The 20814-nt window shown below is 43.2% G+C and overlaps 1 protein-coding gene across 1 annotated transcript in view; it reads right to left on the bottom strand.

Annotated features, from left to right (window-relative positions):
- The window catches only part of EPHA8 (EPH receptor A8), a 60006-nt gene that overhangs the window by 16230 nt on the left and 22962 nt on the right, over window positions 1-20814 (bottom strand). Inside the window, exons 3-4 of the mRNA XM_066606009.1 lie at window positions 4015-4170; window positions 586-921 (exon numbers count right to left, since the gene is read on the bottom strand). Of these exons, the coding sequence (XP_066462106.1) occupies window positions 586-921; window positions 4015-4170 (492 nt within the window). The remainder of the gene's footprint in view (window positions 1-585; window positions 922-4014; window positions 4171-20814) is intronic.

A 20814-nucleotide genomic window follows, 5' to 3' on the forward strand; every position in this document is an offset into this window, starting at 1 on the left:
TCAATGACTCCTCTCACTTAGTGACCGCTCTCTCAATGACTCCCCTTCTATGATTCCCTTTCCTATGCTATTACTTTGCTTTCCCTCCTTATACTGAACAATCCCATTCCCCCCATTATATAAGGATTTTGCCATCGTTGCCAATAACAAACACTTTGAGGCTCGTGTTCTGGAGATCTATCATGACCTCCAGTTCTGGATTCTTGAGTGGTTATGTGATCACCTCAGTGAATTCTTCTTGTTCTCTCCTTTGCTCTTCCATTCATTAATCTGCTGGTGTATTGTAAGTAGTGTATTGGCCTTCACCCTTCGCTGATATGCCTTACTAATGTTTCTGAAGGTCTCTTTGGAGGTGCCGACTGACTATTCTTATGTTCCCTATTTGAATACTTTCACTTCACATTGGGAATTGGTGCATATACTTCAAACACCCTACAAACGTTCAGCACGAGGAACAGCATAAAGCCATCTTGGTATGTAGACAAGCTGTGATGATGATGATGATAATGATTATTACACTTTGGTCATACTGCAGAACATCATGGCCCCAGTTATAGAACACACGGGTTTTGCAGAGGGTCCTACCTGCCTGGTTCGTGGTTATATTCACTGTGGAGAACATCCTTTGCTCCAAGCTAAATTCGGACACCCCGTTGACGGCCTCCACCCAGAAGGTATAGTTCATGTGGGCCTGAAGATTTGCCACTGTAAGGGAGGTCTTTGCAAGGCTCATCTGCTGGGGGGTGTAACGAACACCTCCGCCGCAGGGCTCACACTGACCTGCATCCCAAGCACAGCGCCGGCAAATGACATTGTATGTGACATCTCTGCGCCCACCTGTGTCCCTTGGTGGGTTCCAATCCAAGGTTACGGTGGTGCCGTTTACACTGGAGATGAGATTGAGTGGTGCAGAAGGTGGACCTAGCGGGGAAAACACAAGAAGGGTCAATACTGTGCACAACCACCACAATAAGACTGGCATGTAGGGGGCGACTTCATTAAGAGGCCCCTAGGCAGAGAGCTGCAAAGTCCTTGAAGTACATTGATGCACATGGTTTTATCATATCTCAAGCCCCCAAACTGATAGCGTCCTTCCACACATTCTCACTTTTGGCCTCAGTTTTACAACATCAACAATCTTTAACCAGGATCGGCAAATGTCTATAAACGCCCTGCAGTCAGTCGTGAAGTGTGTATGGAGCCGAGTCCACTCAACACCCAGCAGCTACCCGCTGTTTCTGATGCCGGTAACTGCTACAATCAGAGTTAGCTGTGATTGCGGCAATTAACGCTTGACCACACATCTAAACCCCTTCCCCTACCCAAGAGGCACACCTCGCAGCGTGAGTGGATCGTGCCAACAGGCTAGCATGGCAGCCCAGTGCCTACTGAAGATAGACCTGGTAGGGCTTGAAAGCCAACATCAAAAATCGCTATATACTGCAACACTGAAGTACTGCAGTATATAGTTCAAACAATTAAATGATCAGAGGTTCAAATCCCCGGTGCGGACTAAATAAAAATGTCAAAAAATATTTAATAATGCTTCTTTAATAGTAAAAAAAAAAAATCAATACTTTTGTCCGGCTGCACATGGCTGGGTTGGATTCCACATGCGGGCGCCCGCAGAGGAATCCGACCCTGTGGACAGCCGGCATCCGCGCGCACCTGACATTTCTTCTTTTTTACTGTACTGCTGATGGTCTGCACGGCAAACCGTTGAACAAGCGCAGTACAGTTTTTTTTTTCAAATCCCTGCTTTTCCTGCCTCATCGCTAGGCGATGAAGCGGAATCCGTGACCTTTCAATGGAAGCCATCCATGCGCAATCCACACAGAAATAGAGCATGCTGCGAGTAGAAAATCGCAGTTAATTTGCACTCATGTATAGGAAAACACGTTTTTTCATGGCATGCTATGGGCGGTGTTTGCTACGGAATCTGTAGGCGAACGCCCGCTCTGGAGTTTGAAATGCAAATCTGCCCGCGTGCAGCCGGCCTTTTCCATATAGAACCACATATTTATCGCTGTGTATATAGCTACATAAAGGTATGTCACCGTATGTTCTACATAAGAGTCAGAACGGATAACATATCCCAATATTTATCCTCAACGGTGAAGACCCTAAAAAACGGAATGTCATAACTACAATTGTCTTTTTAATTCCGTCTCCCAGAAAATTTGACTAGCCAGTGATCAAAAAGATGTAGGTTTTTTCCAAAATGGTGATAATAAAAACTACAGTTCACTCCGCAAAAAACCAGCGCTCACACAACCCAATGGGCAAAAAAACGTAAAAGTTATGGGTCTCAGAATAGGCAACGGAAATAAACTGTGTAAGAAAACTTTTTGTTCACTATTTCAAAATAGCAAAAACAAACATTGAAATGGATATAAGTTTAGTGGCCCCGTGGTCGTACCGAGCCACAGAAGAAAGTCCAGATGTCATGTGAATGCTGTGGAAGCTAAACCCACCAAAAATGGTGCAATGGCTTTTTTTTGTTAATTTTTCCCAACTTAAAGGTTTTTCTGTACATTAAATAGAGCCATTCAAAAATACAACTCGTCCTGCAAAAAACAAGCCCATATATGGCCACACCAAAAAGTTATGGCTCTTGGAAGGCAGGAACAAAAAAAAATGAAAATAAAAAAGTGATAAATCTCTAGTCCTGAATGGGTTAAGATCGGTGTTGGGGCTCCAGAGCTTTAAACTGATCCTGGTATCAAAAGCATTTCTGGAGAAGACAGAGCCTTACAGAAAAAATAACAATGTGGTCCCTTCCATGTAATATTATCAAATTCTGTCATCTGGTGTCAAGAGTGCCCAATGCTTGTCCATCCAGTGGCAACCAAGGATTGGTAAAGACCTCCTCTGGTATAATTTCCCCTTCCATCCTCCTTGGGACTCCATAACAGCTCCATGGACTGTCTATTGTATGTAGAGAATTGCAAGCCAAACCCACTGATCTTAGCAGGCCCCTCCTGCATCTAAGGTATATGGTGGTGTGCCTACCCTTCCCAGAAGACAGATATCAGAAAAAGGAAGGGTTGGGCATGTTGATTTCAACATGGGCAATCCTTTTGTTTTTGAGAAGATAAGCCACCACCAGAAGTGTTCAAAGGTGCTCAACATGAGCGCACAGTGGCCCCTGAAGTAAAAGCGGCATCCATGGTGGCCCCAGTAGTAATATTGTCCTTCATAGTGGCCTCAGTAGTAATATTGTCCTTCATAGTTGTCCCAGTAGTAATAGTGCCCTCCATAGTGGTCTCAGTAGTAATAGTGTCCTTCATAGTGGCCCCAGTAGTAATAGTGCCCTTCATAGTGGCTTCAGTAGTAATATTATCCTTCAAAGTGGCCCCAGTAGTAATAGTGCCCTCCATAGTGGTCTCAGTAGTAATAGTGTCCTTCATAGTGGCCCCAGTAGTAATAGTGCCCTTCATAGTGGCTTCAGTAGTAATATTATCCTTCAAAGTGGCCCCAGTAGTAATAGTGCCCTCCATAGTGGTCTCAGTAGTAATAGTGTCCTTCACAGTTGCCCCAGTAGTAATAATGTATACCATAGTGGCCCCAGTAGTAATAGTAAACCCCAGCCAGACAGCAACCTGACAAGCATTTAAATCCCTTGCTCCGTAGTTCTGGTCCAGCGGCAGCAAAGGCTGCCACTGCTGTGATTGATATGCAACTCCTGACCTTTCCCCAGTGTCTGCATTCCAGCACACAGAAGCAGGGTGGAGAGGTAAGGATGGGGTGACACTTTAATCACAGGCGCCGCTGCTGGACCAAAACTACAAAACAAGTGAGTTAATTGCTTGTCGGTTTTCTGCCCGGCCAGCTCAGCAGTGGGAATTAGTTTTTTCGGGCATTAAAAATAAATACCAGCAAGGTGGCAGCCCAATGACCCTCTGGGGTCTGGAGTTCACCCCATGGTAGGGGCGCCCCTGCTCATAGCCAATACCCACCCTTATGGTCCCAGTGGACCTCAGTGGGAGAGGTGACCTCCTGTCGTATACTCACGTGTGCAGGCTACAGAAGGTGGATCGATAGCAGAACGATAATAGTTGGTATCACATTCACAGATCTGGGAAGCCAAGGTGTCAGAATGACTAAATGGTGGGCACTTTGAGCATAGCTGGTCTCCTGGAGAAGACTTATAATATCCAAGATCACAGGCTGCAAGACAAAAAAAGGTTTTCACATGAACAATATATTATTCCCAAATAACATCTCTACCGTAAGGTTTGGTGCCACAAGTATATAAATACTGTCTTCTGCAATCCCATTTGGAGGTGACATCATGAGATCCATTCTGGATGCAACCTGCTGCAATCCTGTATTGAGGTTATAGACAGGCATAGGTTTAAGGTTAGCATGACTGTTCCCATAACTCCTTCAGATGTGAATGGAGTGGGCAGTGGCCACCTCTCCATTCACTCTCCACTCGCATGTGGTGCCCATCAGTCACCTCACCAAGTAGAATGGGGTTGGAGGAACCCCATTCTGGACACAGATGAGAGTCCTAGAGATGAGACCAACATCTGACAGGCATATCTCATAGATATGATGGGAATACCCCTTTAATGGTGAGTCTGCAATCAAAATAATTTAAGCTTCAACCACCATTGAAAATTAGGTTTAATTGCTAAATTTATAAACTTTTGTTTGTTTTCAAAAAGACAATCAAACAAGAACTATTCAAATAACTCAAGACAACTATATAACAACTGGTTTCTCCAAATTGACCACAAAATGTCACTTTTGTTGACTGCTGCAGTCTTAGAACTATTCAACCCCCTGAATAGAATCCCTCGTCAGAGCGGGAGCACACATTTGCAAGTCAGGTCTTGTCTCAAGCACACCGGGTGTAACTAATCAAGGGCTTCATTAGTTGCACCAGGTGTGTTAGAGAAAGCACATCAAATACCTGGACCTGACTGTGATGTTTGATTGCATGTTAGAAATATGGCGAAGTCAAGAGAGGGGTCCAACAAGTCAAACTGGTTTTGGGACAAATGTTTGGCCAGGAATTGGAGGGTAGGATATATAACCCGCTGTTGTTCTTCTCTGTCGATGTCCCTTCAGTTGGCTGGTTCATAATCTTGTTTTCAGCCATTCAAGATAGCAGCTTCCATTTTCTAGCTACCTAATGCATACAGTGTACTCCTCTCTGATTGGGCAGCACTGATCACGTGAGCAGTGCTGGCCAATCAGAGATCTGGTGTAGTGCATTGGTAACCTTAACACCAGCAATGCACTGTGGGGATTGGGTAGTCTGAAGAGTGCATCAACCATCTTGCATGGCTGAAAACAATAACCGAGAACCGACGGATGAGAGGGGCATCGTCACAGAATACCAACAGCAAGTAGCATAACTGCTCCTTCAGTTCCACGTCAACATTTTGTCCCAAAACCGGAGTCACTTTAACCCTTTCCAATCCACTGTCTGACGACTTCTAACATTCTAACTGAAGCCTGTACAGCTCTGATGTCTGAAGATGTCCGGCAGGGTATTCTTACTTAATATCACTGGCCGATCTATTGTCGGGGGTCTCTCCAGCATGCCCCATACCGCAGTACAGGCTCTAGCCAGCAGATGGTGCCATTGTATAATGGCAGAAAGAGAAAACTCCCTAGGAAACCCTGAATCCTAAATTGGATTGCAAAGGGTTAAGGGAAGAGATCGTTGCCTTGCGCAAATCAGAAAAGGATACAGAAAGATACAAAGGCGCTGAATGTTCCATCACATACAGCTGGAAGCATTTCACAAGCTCAAAATTACAGGAACTTCTGTCTGCACTACCTGGACGTGACAGAAAGAGGGCGCTATCACCGCTGCCCCAGATTCCTGAGGGGGCCGGTGGTCAAAACCGAGCCGATATACGTTCGTGGGAATGCAGCCTTAGGCTGGGTTCACACGGGGCGGAATTGCCACGGAATGTCCGAGCGGACTTTCTGCACAGAAATTCCGCCCGCGTTTTTAATCCTGCGATTAGTCAGCAAAGTGGACGGGATTTGCAAAAATATCGTCCACACACTACGACCAAACCGCGCTGAAATTGTTATGTGGTGCAGAGTTCAAATCTGCAGCATGTCAACTCTTTCCCCATTTCCGCGGCGGCCTCTAACCTCTCTATGGGGAGAGATAGTCGCAGCGGAATGCCGCCGGCAAAGCAGCTCCAAAACCCGCGGCGAAAGGCTGTGGGCTTCGAAGCTCCAGTGGAAATTTTGCAGAATTTCCGTGCGGTCATTCTGTAAGATTTCCGCAGGATTTCGCTCCAATGTGAACCCAGTCTTAGGGCTTCGACAAAAAAAACCATTTATGCAAATATGCTCACTGCACCAGGGCGTATTTGCGCATAAACAAGGATTGTCCGCGGGGTCGCACCCTTCCCTACCTGCCGCAGACTTCTATGGCAGCTTTCTGCATAACACGAAGAAAGGTAGAGCAGGTCCCATCTTTTCTGGCGCCCAGGAATTTCGCACGTGAGAAACACGCTCATGAGAACAAACCCATTGAAATCAATGGATCGCTTTGTCACGTTTTGCGGGCGCGAGTTTTACGAAAACACGTTCCTATGATTTTTGGCATCTCTGCAACGTGTGATTTCAATGGGAAAAACAGGAAAATCGCATGTAACAAAACTGCCCCTTTTTGGAGCTCCGGGTTCGCGGTACGTCTGGAGAAGGAACGATGAAGCGCACGATGAACCCCCCTACAGTGAAGCACGGCGGCGGCTCGCTGGAGCCCTGGGGTAGTGATTCTCTAATGGCCCCGCTGTAAGGTCCAGCGACAGTCCCAAGTAAGACCGCCCACATGTGGAGGGGATGCAAACATCGTGCGGTACTTGTATTACGGATGGATGAGAGCGAACGGCCGCAGTCACGCAGACGGTGGGGGGTGAATCTCTGGTGACAGAATGATTATCTCCCATCGCTCGTTAGCTGGTTCTCCGCTCGCTTGTCATTACAGAGGTCAAGTACAGTAAATAGCGCCCCAGCACACGAGCGGTCGGCGTCAGGTCTGGCGGTTCTGGACGCGATTATGCATTTTACCGGCATTGGGGTTATGCTCCTCGCAGCCCCGCGATTCTGTGAACGCAAGCAGAGGGAGATTGCTGCAGATTGGAAGGTGTTCCCACAGCTAAGTCATTAAAACGAAGCCAAAGTAATTAAGGCAAAAGTTAATTAGCTCATTAACACGGAAGGTTAGGGAAGATTATGAAATGAAGGCAAATTGTGGATTTCTCTTCATTTATTGTCAGCGCCGTTACAATACAAGATAGGAGACAGCGGGAGAATGGAGCGAACCGCAGATGTACAGTGTCATATACTGGGTGAGTGGAATGGTCAGGTGGGAGGGGCCATGATAACATCTACTCTGTATGGTCAGGATAGCCCCTCCCACCACAAGCAAAAGCCATAATGGGGCAAACACAGAGCCGATGTATCATCTGAGAGCTGCAGCTCCAACCAGACATGGCTACACAGGGCACCCCTAGTACCTGTCCTAATATATAGGGGACCCAGACATGGCTACACAGGGCACCCCTAGTACCTGTCCTAATATATAGGGGACCCAGACATGGCTACACCGTGCACCCTTAGTACTTGTGCTAATATATAGGGGACCAAGACATGACTACACCGTGCACCCTTAGTACTTGTCCTAATATATAGGGGACCAAGACATGACTACACAGGGCACCCCTAGTACTTGTCCTAATATATAGGGGACCAAGACATGACTACACAGGGCACCCCTAGTACTTGTCCTAATATATGGGGGACCCCGACAGGGCTACACAGGGCACCCCTAGTACCTGTCCTAATATATAGGGGACCCAGATATGGCTACACAGTGCACCCCTAGTACCTGTCCTAATATATAGGGGACCCAGACATGGCTACACAGTGCACCCCCAGTACTTGTCCTAATATATAGGGGACCAAGACATGACTACACAGGGCACCCCTAGTACTTGTCCTAATATATGGGGGACCCCGACAGGGCTACACAGGGCACCCCTAGTACCTGTCCTAATATATAGGGGACCCAGATATGGCTACACAGTGCACCCCTAGTACCTGTCCTAATATATAGGGGACCCAGACATGGCTGCACAGTGCACCCCTAGTACCTGTCCTAATATATAGGGGACCCATACATGACTACACAGGACACACCTAGTACCTGTTCTAATATATAGGGGACCCAGACATGACTACACAGTGCAACCCTAGTACCTGTCCTAATATATAGGGGACCAGACATGACTACACAGTGCACCCCTAGTACTTGTCTTAATATATAGGGGACCCACACATGGCTACACAGTGCACCTCTGCTACCTGTCCCAATATATAGGGGACCCAGACATGGCTACACAGTGCACCTCTAGTACTTGCCCTAATATATAGGGGACCAGACATGGCTACACAGGGCACCTCTAGTACTTGTCCTAATATATAGGGGACCCAGACATGGCTACATAGTGCACCTCTAGTACTTGTCCTAATATGTAGGGGGCCCAGACATGACTACACAGTGCACTTATAGTACTTGTCCGAATATGTAGGGAACCCAGACATGGCTACACAGAGCACCCTTCGTACTTGTCCTAATATATAGGGGACCCAGACACGGCTACGCAGGGCACCTCTAGTACTTGTCCTAATATATAGGGGACCCAGACATGGCTACACAGCGCACCTCTAGTACCTGTCCTAATATATAGGGGACCCAGACATGGCTACACAGGGCACCCCAAGTACCTGATCTAATATGTAGGGGACCAAGACATCACTACTCAGTGCACCATCAGTACATGTCCTAATATATAGTGACTCAGACATGGCTACACAGTGCACCCCTAGTACCTGTCTCAATATATAGGGACCCAGACATGGCTACACAGTGCACCCCTAGTACATGTCCTAAAATATAGGGGACCAGATATTATTACACAGGGCACCCCTAGTACTTGTCCTAATATATAGGGACCCAGACATGGCTACACAGGGCACCCATAGTACCTGTCCTAATATATAGGAGTCCTAGACATGACTACGCAGTGCACCCCTAGTACCTGTCCTAATATAGAGGGGATCCAGACATGACTACACAGTGCACTCCTAATACCTGTCCTAATATATAGGGGATCCAGACATGGCTACACAGTGCACTCCTAGTACCTGTCCTAATATATAGGGGATCCAGACATGGCTACACAGGCACCCCTAGTACTTTTCCTAATATATAAGGTGACCCAGACATGGCCACACAGTGCACCCTTAGTACTTGTCCTAATATATAGGGGACCCACACGTGGCTGCCCAGGGCACCCTTAGTACTTGTCCTAATATATAGGGGACCCAGACAAGAATAGACTGTGCACCCCTAGTACTTGTCCTAATATATAGGTGACCCAGACATGGCTACACAGTGTATAAACCATTGCTAGCACAAGTGTTCTCACACCAAGGGAAAAGAGTCAGACACTGTATTGACATATAGTGAACAGTGTCAGGCATCACCTACCTGACACACACATAAGACATCAGATGTCTGGAGGCCGCACCTGTAAAAGGGTAGGGAAGAGGGGGTCTGCATATGATACAGACGGGGACTACAGGTATCCAGACAATCCTCAGGGAAGGTGAGAGACACTAAAAACCAGACATGCTTAAAACCAAGCTCAGAGTGGGATTAACACAGAATGCATAAATGATAAAATGACCAGCATTCTCTGGCAAGAGAAGCTGGTATCTATGTGCAGCAGACCAGGGGGATTGGCTGGAGAATACCACACCCAGGCAGCTCAATTAACCCCCACCTGTGAAGGTGCGCTCATGGAAACCTGTAGAGCCACAGGTCCCAGCCGCACAACCTAACACTAATTCTCTTACTTCCCGTGTTGTATAAGCATGACATTTGACACAAGCATTCTTTAGGCCTTACATAGGAAAAGCAAAGGGGTCGCAAGTTGATTATTTAAATCTAAGTGCAAAGGTAAGTGACCCCCTATGTTATGTAACTACCCGGTGTCGTACAAATGTGAAATTTGGCACGAGCATTCTTTAGGCCCTAAATAGCAAAAGTAATGGGGTCGCAACTTGATTATTCAATGCTAAGTGCAAAAATAAGTGACCCCCTATGTAATGTACCTAATCTAATTCTCTAACTTCCTGATGTCATACAAACTTGGAATTTGGCACAACCATTGTTTAGGTCCTAAATAGGAAAAGCAAAGGGGTCACAACTTGATTATTGTATACTAAGTGCAAAAGTATGTGCATACATATGTAATATAAGCGCTGCGGAATAAGTTGGCGCTATACAAATAAAGATTATTATTATTATTAATATAAATAACTAGCTTACCCGTCGCGCGTTGTTGCGAAGACAGACAGACATACATTCATTCGTTTTTATATATCTAGATAACAACCAATCACAGCGCAGCTTTCATGTTACCTTAGCAGTATAAAATATAAAAACCAATCACAGCGCAGCTTTCATGTTACCTGAGCAGTAAGAGAAATAACAACCAATCACAGCGCAACGTTTATTCTGCCTCAGCAATATAAAAAATAGCAACCAATCACAGCGCAGCTTTCATGTTACCTCTGCGGTATTATATATAGCAACCAATCACAGTGCAGCTTTCATGTTACCTTAGTGGTATAATATATAACAACGAATCGCAGCACAGCTTTCATGCAACCTCAGTAGTATAAGAAGTAGCCACCAATCACAGCACAGCTTTCATGTTGCCTCAGCAGTATAATATATAGCAACCAATCACAGCACAGCTTTCATGTTACCTCAGCAGTATAAGAAATATCAACCAATCGCAGCACAGCTTTTATTTTACCTCAGCATTCTCAATATCCAGCAATTGTCATGCGAAACGTTCGGCAGATGCATCATTTTGTAGTTGAACACTCATCCCGTTGGTCGTAATGCCTTTTGCTTTTGTGCTTGAGATGGAAATCAAACGATCTTTGTCTGGGGGGGCATAACTGTCGACGATGCTCGCACGCACCCCACCTATCATAGGACAGTTGTACTATGCCAGTAATCTTCCCAGGAGTGTACTCAGCAACTTCCCAAAGTCTCATGGCGATTGGATGAATGGTGTAGTAATGCATAAAGGACATACATACAGACAGACAGACAGACAGACATACATTCATTTATATATATCAAGAAGTGAGAAAATTAGATTCCGAATGTAAAATTTGGACGCTAATTGTTTTGCGCATAGAATTGAATAATCGAGTTGGGACCCATTAGCTTTTCCTATTTATGGCATAATCAATGCCTGTGCCAAATTTCATGTTTCTATGACATTGGGAAGCGAGAGAATTAGTGGCAATGATGGAAAACGAACGATCTACGTGGGGGGGGTCGTAACTGTGGACGACGCTCGCACGCGCGCCATTTATCATAGCATAGTTGTACTATGCCTATAATCTTCCCAGGAGTGTACTCAACAACTTCCCAAAGTTTCATGGCGATCTGATGAATGGTGTAGTAGCGCATAAAGGACAAACAGACAAACAGACAGACACACAGACACACAGACAGACTATATTCAATCTATATATATAAAGCTGAAAGCCCTCACTGACTCACTCACTCACTGACTCACTCACTCACTGACTGACTGACTGACTGACTCGCCAAAAGTTCTCCAACTTCCCGATGTCGTAGAAACATGAAATTTGGCGCAAGCATAGATTATCTCCAAAATAGGAAAAGAAATTGGGTCCCAACTCGATTGTTCAATTCTATGCGCAAAAGAATTGGTGTCAAAATTTTACGTACATAATCTAAATCTCTCACTTCCCAATGTCATAGAAACGTGAAATTTGGCAGGAGCATTGATTATGTCATAAAAAAGAAAAGCTAATGGGTCCCAACTCGATTATTCAATTCTATGCGCAAAAGAATTAGCATCCAAATTTTACATGCGGAATGTAATTTTCTCACTTTCCGGTGTCATAGAAACGTGAAATTTGGCACGAGCATTGACTATGTCATAAATAGGAAAAGCTAATGGGTCCCAACTCCATTATTCAATTCTAGCGCAAAATAATTGGCGTCGAAATTTTACGTGCGGAATGTAATTTCTTCCCTTTCCGGTGTCATAGAAACGAGAAATTTGGCACGAACATTGGTTATGTCATAAATAGGAAAAGCTAATGGGTCCCAACTCGATTATTTAATTCTATGCGCAAAAGAATTAGCGTCCAAATTTTACGTACGGAATCTAATTTTCTCACTTTCTGGTGTCATAGAAACGTGAAATTTGGCACGAGCATTGATTATGTCATAAACAGGAAAAGCTAATGGGTCCCAACTCCATTATTCAATTCTAGCACAAAAGAATTGGCGTCGAAATTTTACGTGCGGAATGTAATTTCTTTACTTTCCAGTGTCATAGAAACAGGAAATTTGGCACAAGCATTGATTATGTCATAAATAGTAAAAGCTAATGGGTCCCAACTCCATTATTCAATTCTATGCGCAAAAGAATTAGCGTCCAAATTTTACGTACGGAATTTAATGTTCTCACTTTCCGGTGTCATAGAAACAGGAAATTTGGCAGGAGCATTGATTATGTCATAAATAGGAAAAGCTAATGGGTCCCAACTTGATTATTCAATTCTATGCGCAAAAGAATTAGCGTCCAAATTTTACGTGCGGAATGTAATTTTTTTCACTTTCCGGTGTCATAGAAACAGGAAATTTGGCACAAGCATTGATTATGTCATAAATAGGAAAAGCTAATGGGTCCCAACTCGATTATTCAATTCTATGCGCAAAAGAATTAGCGTCCAAATTTTACGTGCGGTATGTAATTTTCTCACTTTCCGGTGTCATAGAAACGGGAAATTTGGCACGAGCATTGATTATGTCATAAATAGGAAAAGCGAATGGGTCCCAACTCCATTATTCAATTCTATGCGCAAAAGAATTAGCGTCCAAATTTTACGTGCGGTATGTAATTTTCTCACTTTCCGGTGTCATAGAAACGGGAAATTTGGCAGGAGCATTGATTATGTCATAAATAGGAAAAGCTAATGGGTCCCAACTCGATTATTCAATTCTAAGCGCAAAAGAATTAGTGTCCAAATTTTATGTACGTAATCTAATTCTCTCACTTCCTGATGTCATTTTATATAACGGAAACGTCGCATGGTTGCCTCCACGTGGTGTTTCCTGGGTAACGCAGAGAACTATGCAAAATGGTGAACATATGTTTTTCCTCAGTATCTCTAAAGTAACCACAACTTCATAAGATTTTCCGTGTGAACACCAGATAAACACCAGTACCAAATTAACTCGGGCGAAGCTGGGTATATCAGCTAGTTTTATATATATAGATAACACACATCTGTACAACACAAATGTGAAATTTGGCACAACCATTGTTTAGGAAAAGTAAAGGGGTCACAACTTGATTATTCAATTCGTAGATGGCCCCTTATGTTATAAAACTTCCCAGTATCGTACAAACGAGAAATTTCGCAGAACTATTCTTTAAATCCTAAGTAAAGGGGTCGCAACTTGATTATTCAATTCTGAGTGCGAACGTAAGTGACCCCCTATGTAATGAATCATAGAATGGTAGACTTGGAAGGGACCTCCAGGGTCATCGGGTCCAACCCCCTGCTCAATGCAAGATTTACTAAATCATCCCAGACAGATATTTGACCAGCCTTTGTTTGAACACTTCCAATGAAGGAGAACTCCCCACCTCCCGTGGCAACCTGTTCCACTCACTGTCTAATATCTAATCTGTGTCTCCTCTCTTTCAGTTTCATCCCATTGCTTCTGGTCTTTCCTTGTGCAAATGCGAATAGGACTGATCCCTCTGCACTGTGACTGCCCTTCAGATATTTGTAGACGGCTATTAAGTCTCCTCTCAGCCTTCTTTTTTGCAAGCTAAACATTCGCAGATCCTTTAACTGTTCCTCATAGGACATGATTTGCAGACCACTCACCATTTTGGTAACTCTGAACTTACTCCAGGTTGTCTTTTTTAAAGTGGGGTGCCCAGAACTGGACCCAGTATTCCAGATGAGGTCTGACTAAGGAAGAGTAGAGGGGGATAATTATCTAATGTGATCTAGACTCTAAGCTTCTCTTAATACATCCCAGAATTTGCCCTTTTGGCTGCTGCATCACATTGTTGACTCATGTTCAGTCTATGATCTATTAGTATACCCAAGTCTTTTTGACATGTGCTGCTGCTTAGACCAATTCCTCCCATTCTGTATGTGCTTTTTTTCATTTTTCTTCCCCAGATGTAGGACTTTGCATTCTGTTAGTCGCCGCCCACTGTGCAAGGTTGTCTAGATCTTTTTGAATACTCTCTCTCTTCCCTAGTGTTAGCTATCCCTCCTACCTTTATGCTGGCGGCAAATGTGATCAGTTTTCCATCAATTCCCTTCTCCAGATCACTTATAAAAATATTGAACAACACTGTGCCTAGGACAGAGCCTTGTGGTCCCCACTTGATATATTCTTCCACTTGGATGTGCAGCCATTTATGACCACTCTGAGTACGATCACTCAGCCAGTTGTGAATCCACCTAAGGGCTTCTGCACATTGGCGAGAGCGATATCGGGATGTGATTGACGCCCTGATATTGCTCCAACAATCCTTCCTGAAGCCCTGGATGTGAGGCTTTTCCACAGGGAAACAGCCTCCTATCCCTGCAGGGCTGAAGGAATCTCTTGCTGTGGCTGGCAGGAGATAGTGGTCTTCTCCCATTGATTTCAATGGGGTAAGCAGCAGCTGTGACAGCAGTGGCAGGGGACTCTCCACAACAAATATTTTTGGGGGGGCTTGAAATATACGCCCTATCCCAAAAATAATCAATAACTGTAGAAAAAAAGGAGAATACATCACCTTAGTAGCTATGTCATCTCCCTCGTGTCTTCTTGCAGGTCACCGCACTCTTCTTCTGCTGCTTTTCTGGCCAGGGATTGAAAAATCCTCACCTCCTGAAGCGCTGCCTCTGATTGACTGAGCGCTGTGACCAATCAGAGGCAGTGCTCAGCATTGAATGACAGCTGAGTGCTGCCTCTGATTGATCACAGCGCTCAGCCAATCAGAGCCAAGAAGACACGCTAGAGATGACAGCGCTACTCAGGTGATGTATTCAACTTAAAAAATTTTTTTATTAGTCATTGATTATTTTTGGGGTAGGGCTTTTATTTCAAGCACCCCTCCATTCCCCCCGAAAAGGAGAGTCCCCTGCCACTGCTGTCACAACAGTGGCAGACGATGGCGATCCTCACCCATTGATTTAAATGGGGCTGGCGATGCTGTCGCTGGCCTCATTAAAAACAATGGGCGAGATCGCAAAAAGAATGGACATGCCACGATTTTGTTTCAACGCTGCATTGCAAGCGTTAAAACATCGCAGGTGCGATTTCCTCGCCAGTGTGAAGGCATCCTAACAGTTGCCTTGTTATTCCCATATTTGGTCATTTTTTCAATAAATATGGTATAAGATACTTTGTCAAAAGCTTTACTAAAGTCAAGATATACTATATCTACCACATTTCCCTGATCAACCTAGTCGATGATTCTGTCATAGAAGGAAATTAGATTAGTCTGACATGACTTGTTTGTTACAAACCCATGCTGGCTCTGGTTAATTACTCCATTTTCATCCAAGTACTTCCATACATGCTGTTTAATAATTTGTGCAAAGATCTTTCCCAGTATAGAAGTCAGGCTCACAGGCCTGTAGTTTCCTGGATCCACCTTCTTCCCTTTTGTGAAGATAGGTACAACATTTGCCCTTCTCCAATCTTCTGGGACTTCTCCTGTTCTTCAGGAATTTTCAAAGATTATGGCGAGTGGTTCAGCAATTACCTCGCTGCTTCCTTTAGTATCCTAGGATGTAATTCATCTGGACCTTGAGACTTGGATTCATGTAGGTTAGCTAAGTGTTCCCTCACAATTTCTCTGTTTAAAGATATGCTGCATTATTTTATTCCCCTAATAGCACAGTGTAGATCAGTTCATGTTCCATCTCCTTTCTGAGAGAAAACAGATACAAAATAGGAATTTAAAAGTTCAGCCTTCTTAACATCATTCTTAACCAATTCACCATTTTCATCTTGCAAGCATCCAATAGCATCTTTGACTTTTCTTTTGCTTTTGACATACCTCCCAAATCCTCTTTTATTGCTTTTGGCCTCGGTTACAAGCCTCAATTCATTATTAGCTATAGCTTTTCTGATACTTGCCCTACAGTTTCTGCAGACCCCATTATATTCTTCTTTAGATATTCCCCCTCTTTCCATTTGATAAACATATTTTTCTTTGTTTTTAACATTTGTACAAGTTCTGTGTTCATCCATCCTGTCTCTTTAAATGTTTCCCATTCTTCCTTCTTTTAAGGATTGTTAATGATTATGCTTTGAGAATCTCATTTTGCTACATTTCCCAACCTTCTTGGACATTTCTGTCCTTAAGAACATCCAGCCATTGGATTCTTCCTACCCTTTCTGAGTTCATTAAAATCTGCCTTTCTGAAATCCAACCTTGAGGTCTGAGTCTTCTCAGGTCTTCCTCCCCTTTTTATCCAAAATTCAAGGATAGCATGATCACTGCCTCCTAAGGTCCCAGCCACCCTTACTTCCTCAACCATTCCCTTCTTGTTAAGGCCCATTTAGACAGAACGATTGTCGCTCCAAAGTCGCTCAAAAGACATCTTTTGAGCGATAAGTGTTGTGTGCATTCACAAGGCAAAATGATGGCTGAAAATTTGCTCAAACGGCAGTTTGTGTGATAGTTTTGAGCATTCACTTTGCATAAGTGTGTAAATGAAGGTTCACGCTGCATGCAGAAGACAAGCGAGACCCCTATCTTCTGCATACAGCTGTTGTCTTCTCAGAGTGCTCAGCTGGTAAACAGCTGGTATATAGCTGAGCGCTCCGTGTGGGGTATGCAGAACACAGCTGGAGCACTGTCTTCTGCATACTCCTGCTGTGCTCTCCAAGTGGGATACCAGCTGAATCAATAGTATCAGCGGTATCCCGCTGAGAACTCAGTGTGCGTTCCTGATAAGGCTCATCGTTGTCTTCCAGCTTGCTGAAAGACAATGATGAGTGAATCGTTAATGAAAACTGCACGATGTCGGTGCATTTAGACCCAATGGTTCATGCTCAATAGACGGCTTTGAGAGAGAATCGTTGGGTCTAAATGGGCTTTTAGTAAGATTTAGGTCCAAGATAGCAGAGATCCTTGTTTTCTCTTGTACCTTTTGTAAGATAAAGCTGTCAGCAAGAGCGGATAAGAATTTGTTGGATCCATTACTTTTACCGGAGAGATTCCCAACAAATATCCTTTCTGTTGTTCTCTCCTTGTATTCTTACCCAAACAGTTCCTACAGAACTCCCATGCTCTGAAGTTGGAATCTCTGTGGAGATGAATGTTATCCTAACATACAACACAACACCTCCTCCCCCTTTATTAGGTCTGTGTCTTATAAATACATTGTATCCTTCAAGCCTTGTATCCAATCATGTGTATCATTCCACCAAGTTTCCGTGATGCCGATGACATCATATTTCTCTTCCTATGTTCGGATCTCCAATTCTCCTTGTTTGTTTCCCATGCTCTGTGCATTTGTGTAGAAACATGTTAGTTTGTGATCGGGGTCTCTTGCTCCTCTACTTGCCTTCTAAAATTTTTTTGTCTTTGTTCTTTCTTTCCAGTTCTAATAGCGAGGATCTCAAATGTATTAATTAGCTGTATATTTTTTACCTGGCCTTTCACTTCCCTTCCCATATTGTTCTAGTTTAAAGCTCTCCTAATGAGTGAAGCAAGGCTCCTAGTCTGCCTAATCTAAGTCTCTAACTTCGCGGTATAAGACAAACGTGAAATTTAGCACAACCATTGTTTAGGTCCTAAATAAAAATTGATTATTCAATTCTAAGTGCGAAAGTAAGTGACCCCTATGTAATGTAACTAATGACACACATCTAAACCACACAAACATGAAATTTGCCACGATCATTCTTTACGTCCTAATAAGAAAATTAAAGGGGCTGAAATTTCAATATTCAATTCTAAGTGTGAAAAACTGTGAAAATTCACAATACATGACATAGTTCTTTTCTCAAGAATCTTAAAGCCTAGGGAAAAAAATTGTTTAATGAGGAGACTCTACCTCACCTCTGTGTGTATATACTGAGGAGAATCTAACTGAACTCTATATGTATATACTGAGGAGAATCTACCTCACCTCTATGTGTGTATACTGAGGAGAATCTACCTCACCTCTATGTGTAAATACTGAGAAGAATCTAACTGACCTCTATATGTATATACTGAGGAGAATCTAACTGAACTCTATATGTATATACTGAGGAGAATCTACCTCACCTCTATGTGTATATATAGAGGAGAATCTACCTCACCTCTATGTGTATATACTGAGGAGAATCTAACTGAACTCTATATGTATATACTGAGGAGAATCTACCTCACCTCTATGTGTATATACTGAGAAGAATCTAACTGAACTCTATATGTATATACTGAGGAGAATCTAACTGAACTCTATATGTATATACTGAGGAGAATCTACCTCACCTCTATGTGTATATACTGAGAAGAATCTAACTGAACTCTATATGTATATACTGAGGAGAATCTAACTGAACTCTATATGTATATACTGAGGAGAATCTACCTCACCTCTATGTGTATATATAGAGGAGAATCTACCTCACCTCTATGTGTATATACTGAGGAGAATCTAACTGAACTCTATATGTATATACTGAGGAGAATCTACCACACCTCTATGTGTATATACTGAGAAGAATCTAACTGAACTCTATATGTATATACTGAGGAGAATCTAACTGAACTCTATATGTATATACTGAGGAGAATCTACCTCACCTCTATATGTATATATAGAGGAGAATCTACCTCACCTCTATGTGTATATACTGAGGAGAATCTAACTGAACTCTATATGTATATACTGAGGAGAATCTACCTCACCTCTATGTGTATATACTGAGGAGACTCTAACTGAACTCTATATGTATATACTGAGGAGACTCTACCTCACCTCTATGTGTATATACTGAGGAGAATCTAACTGAACTCTATATGTATATACTGAGGAGAATCTACCTCACCTCTATGTGTATATATAGAGGAGAATCTAACTGACCTCTGTGTGCATATACTGAGGAGAATCTACCTCACCTCTGTGTGTATATACTGAGGAGAATATAACTGACCTCTGTGTGTATATACTGAGAAGAATCTACCTCACCTCTATGTGTATATACTGAGGAGAATATAACTGACCTCTGTGTGTATATACTGAGGAGAATCTACCTCCCCTCTATGTGTATATACTGAGGAGAATCTACCTCACCTCTATGTGTATATACTGAGGAGAATCTAACTGACCTCTATATGTATATACTGAGGAGAATCTACCTCACCTCTGTGTGTATATACTGAGGAGAATCTACCTCACCTCTATGTATGTATATACTGAGGAGAATCTACCTCACCTCTGTGTGTATATACTGAGGAGAATCTAACTGACCTCTGTGTGTATATACTGAGGAGAATCTAACTGAACTCTATATGTATATACTGAGGAGAATCTACCTCACCTCTGTGTGTATATACTGAGGAGAATCTAACTGAACTCTATATGTATATACTGAGAAGAATCTACCTCACCTCTATGTATATATATAGAGGAGAATCTAACTGACCTCTGTGTGTATATACTGAGGTCATTCTACCTCCCCTCAGTGTGTATATACTAAAGACAATCTACCTCACCTCTATGTGTATATAGTGAGGAGAATCTAACTGATCTCTGTGTGCATATACTGAGGAGAATCTACCTCACCTCTCTGTGTATATACTGAGGAGAATCTACCTCACCTCTATGTGTATATACTAAGGAGAATCTAACTGACCTCTATATGTATATACTGAGAAGAATCTACCTCACCTTTGTGTGTATATACTGAGGTTATTCTACCTCCCCTCTGTGTGTATATACTGAAGACAATCTACCTCACCTCTATATGTATAACTGGGGAGAATCTACCTCACCTCTATGTGTATATACTGAGGAGAATCTACCTCACCTCTGTGTATATACTGAGGAGAATCTACCTCACCTCTATGTGTATATACTGAGTAGAATCTACCTCACCTCTATGTGTATATACTCAGGAGAATCCACCTCACCTCTATGTGTATATACTGAGGAGAATCTACCTCACCTCTATGTGTATATACTAAGGAGAATCCACCTCATCTCTATGTGTATATACTGAGGAGAATCTATGTCACCTCTCTGTGTATATACTGAGGAGAATCTACCTCACCTCTATGTGTATATACTAAGGAGAGTCCACCTCATCTCTATGTGTATATACTGAGGAGAATCCACCTCATCTCTATGTGTATATACTGAGGAGAATCTACCTCACCTCTATGTGTATATACTGAGGAGAATCTACCTCACCTCTATGTGTATATACTAAGGAGAATCCACCTCACCTCTATGTGCATATACTGAGGAGAATTCTCCAGTCTGGGGGTAAATTTGAATATCAATGGGCATTACCTTCAAGGGTAAAAAGTGAGGAGAGTGGGAGGGGTGGCACATTCTGCAGACAGACATCGGTACATGCAGCCTGAGGAGAATCTAATGCTCCTCTATGTGTATACATATTTTATTCCTCGGTTCGCAAGAAGTAACCACGACTTCATGAAATTTTCAATGCGA

This window comes from Eleutherodactylus coqui, chromosome 6 (genome assembly GCF_035609145.1).
Source record: "Eleutherodactylus coqui strain aEleCoq1 chromosome 6, aEleCoq1.hap1, whole genome shotgun sequence".
NCBI classification, from domain to species: Eukaryota; Metazoa; Chordata; class Amphibia; order Anura; family Eleutherodactylidae; genus Eleutherodactylus; species Eleutherodactylus coqui.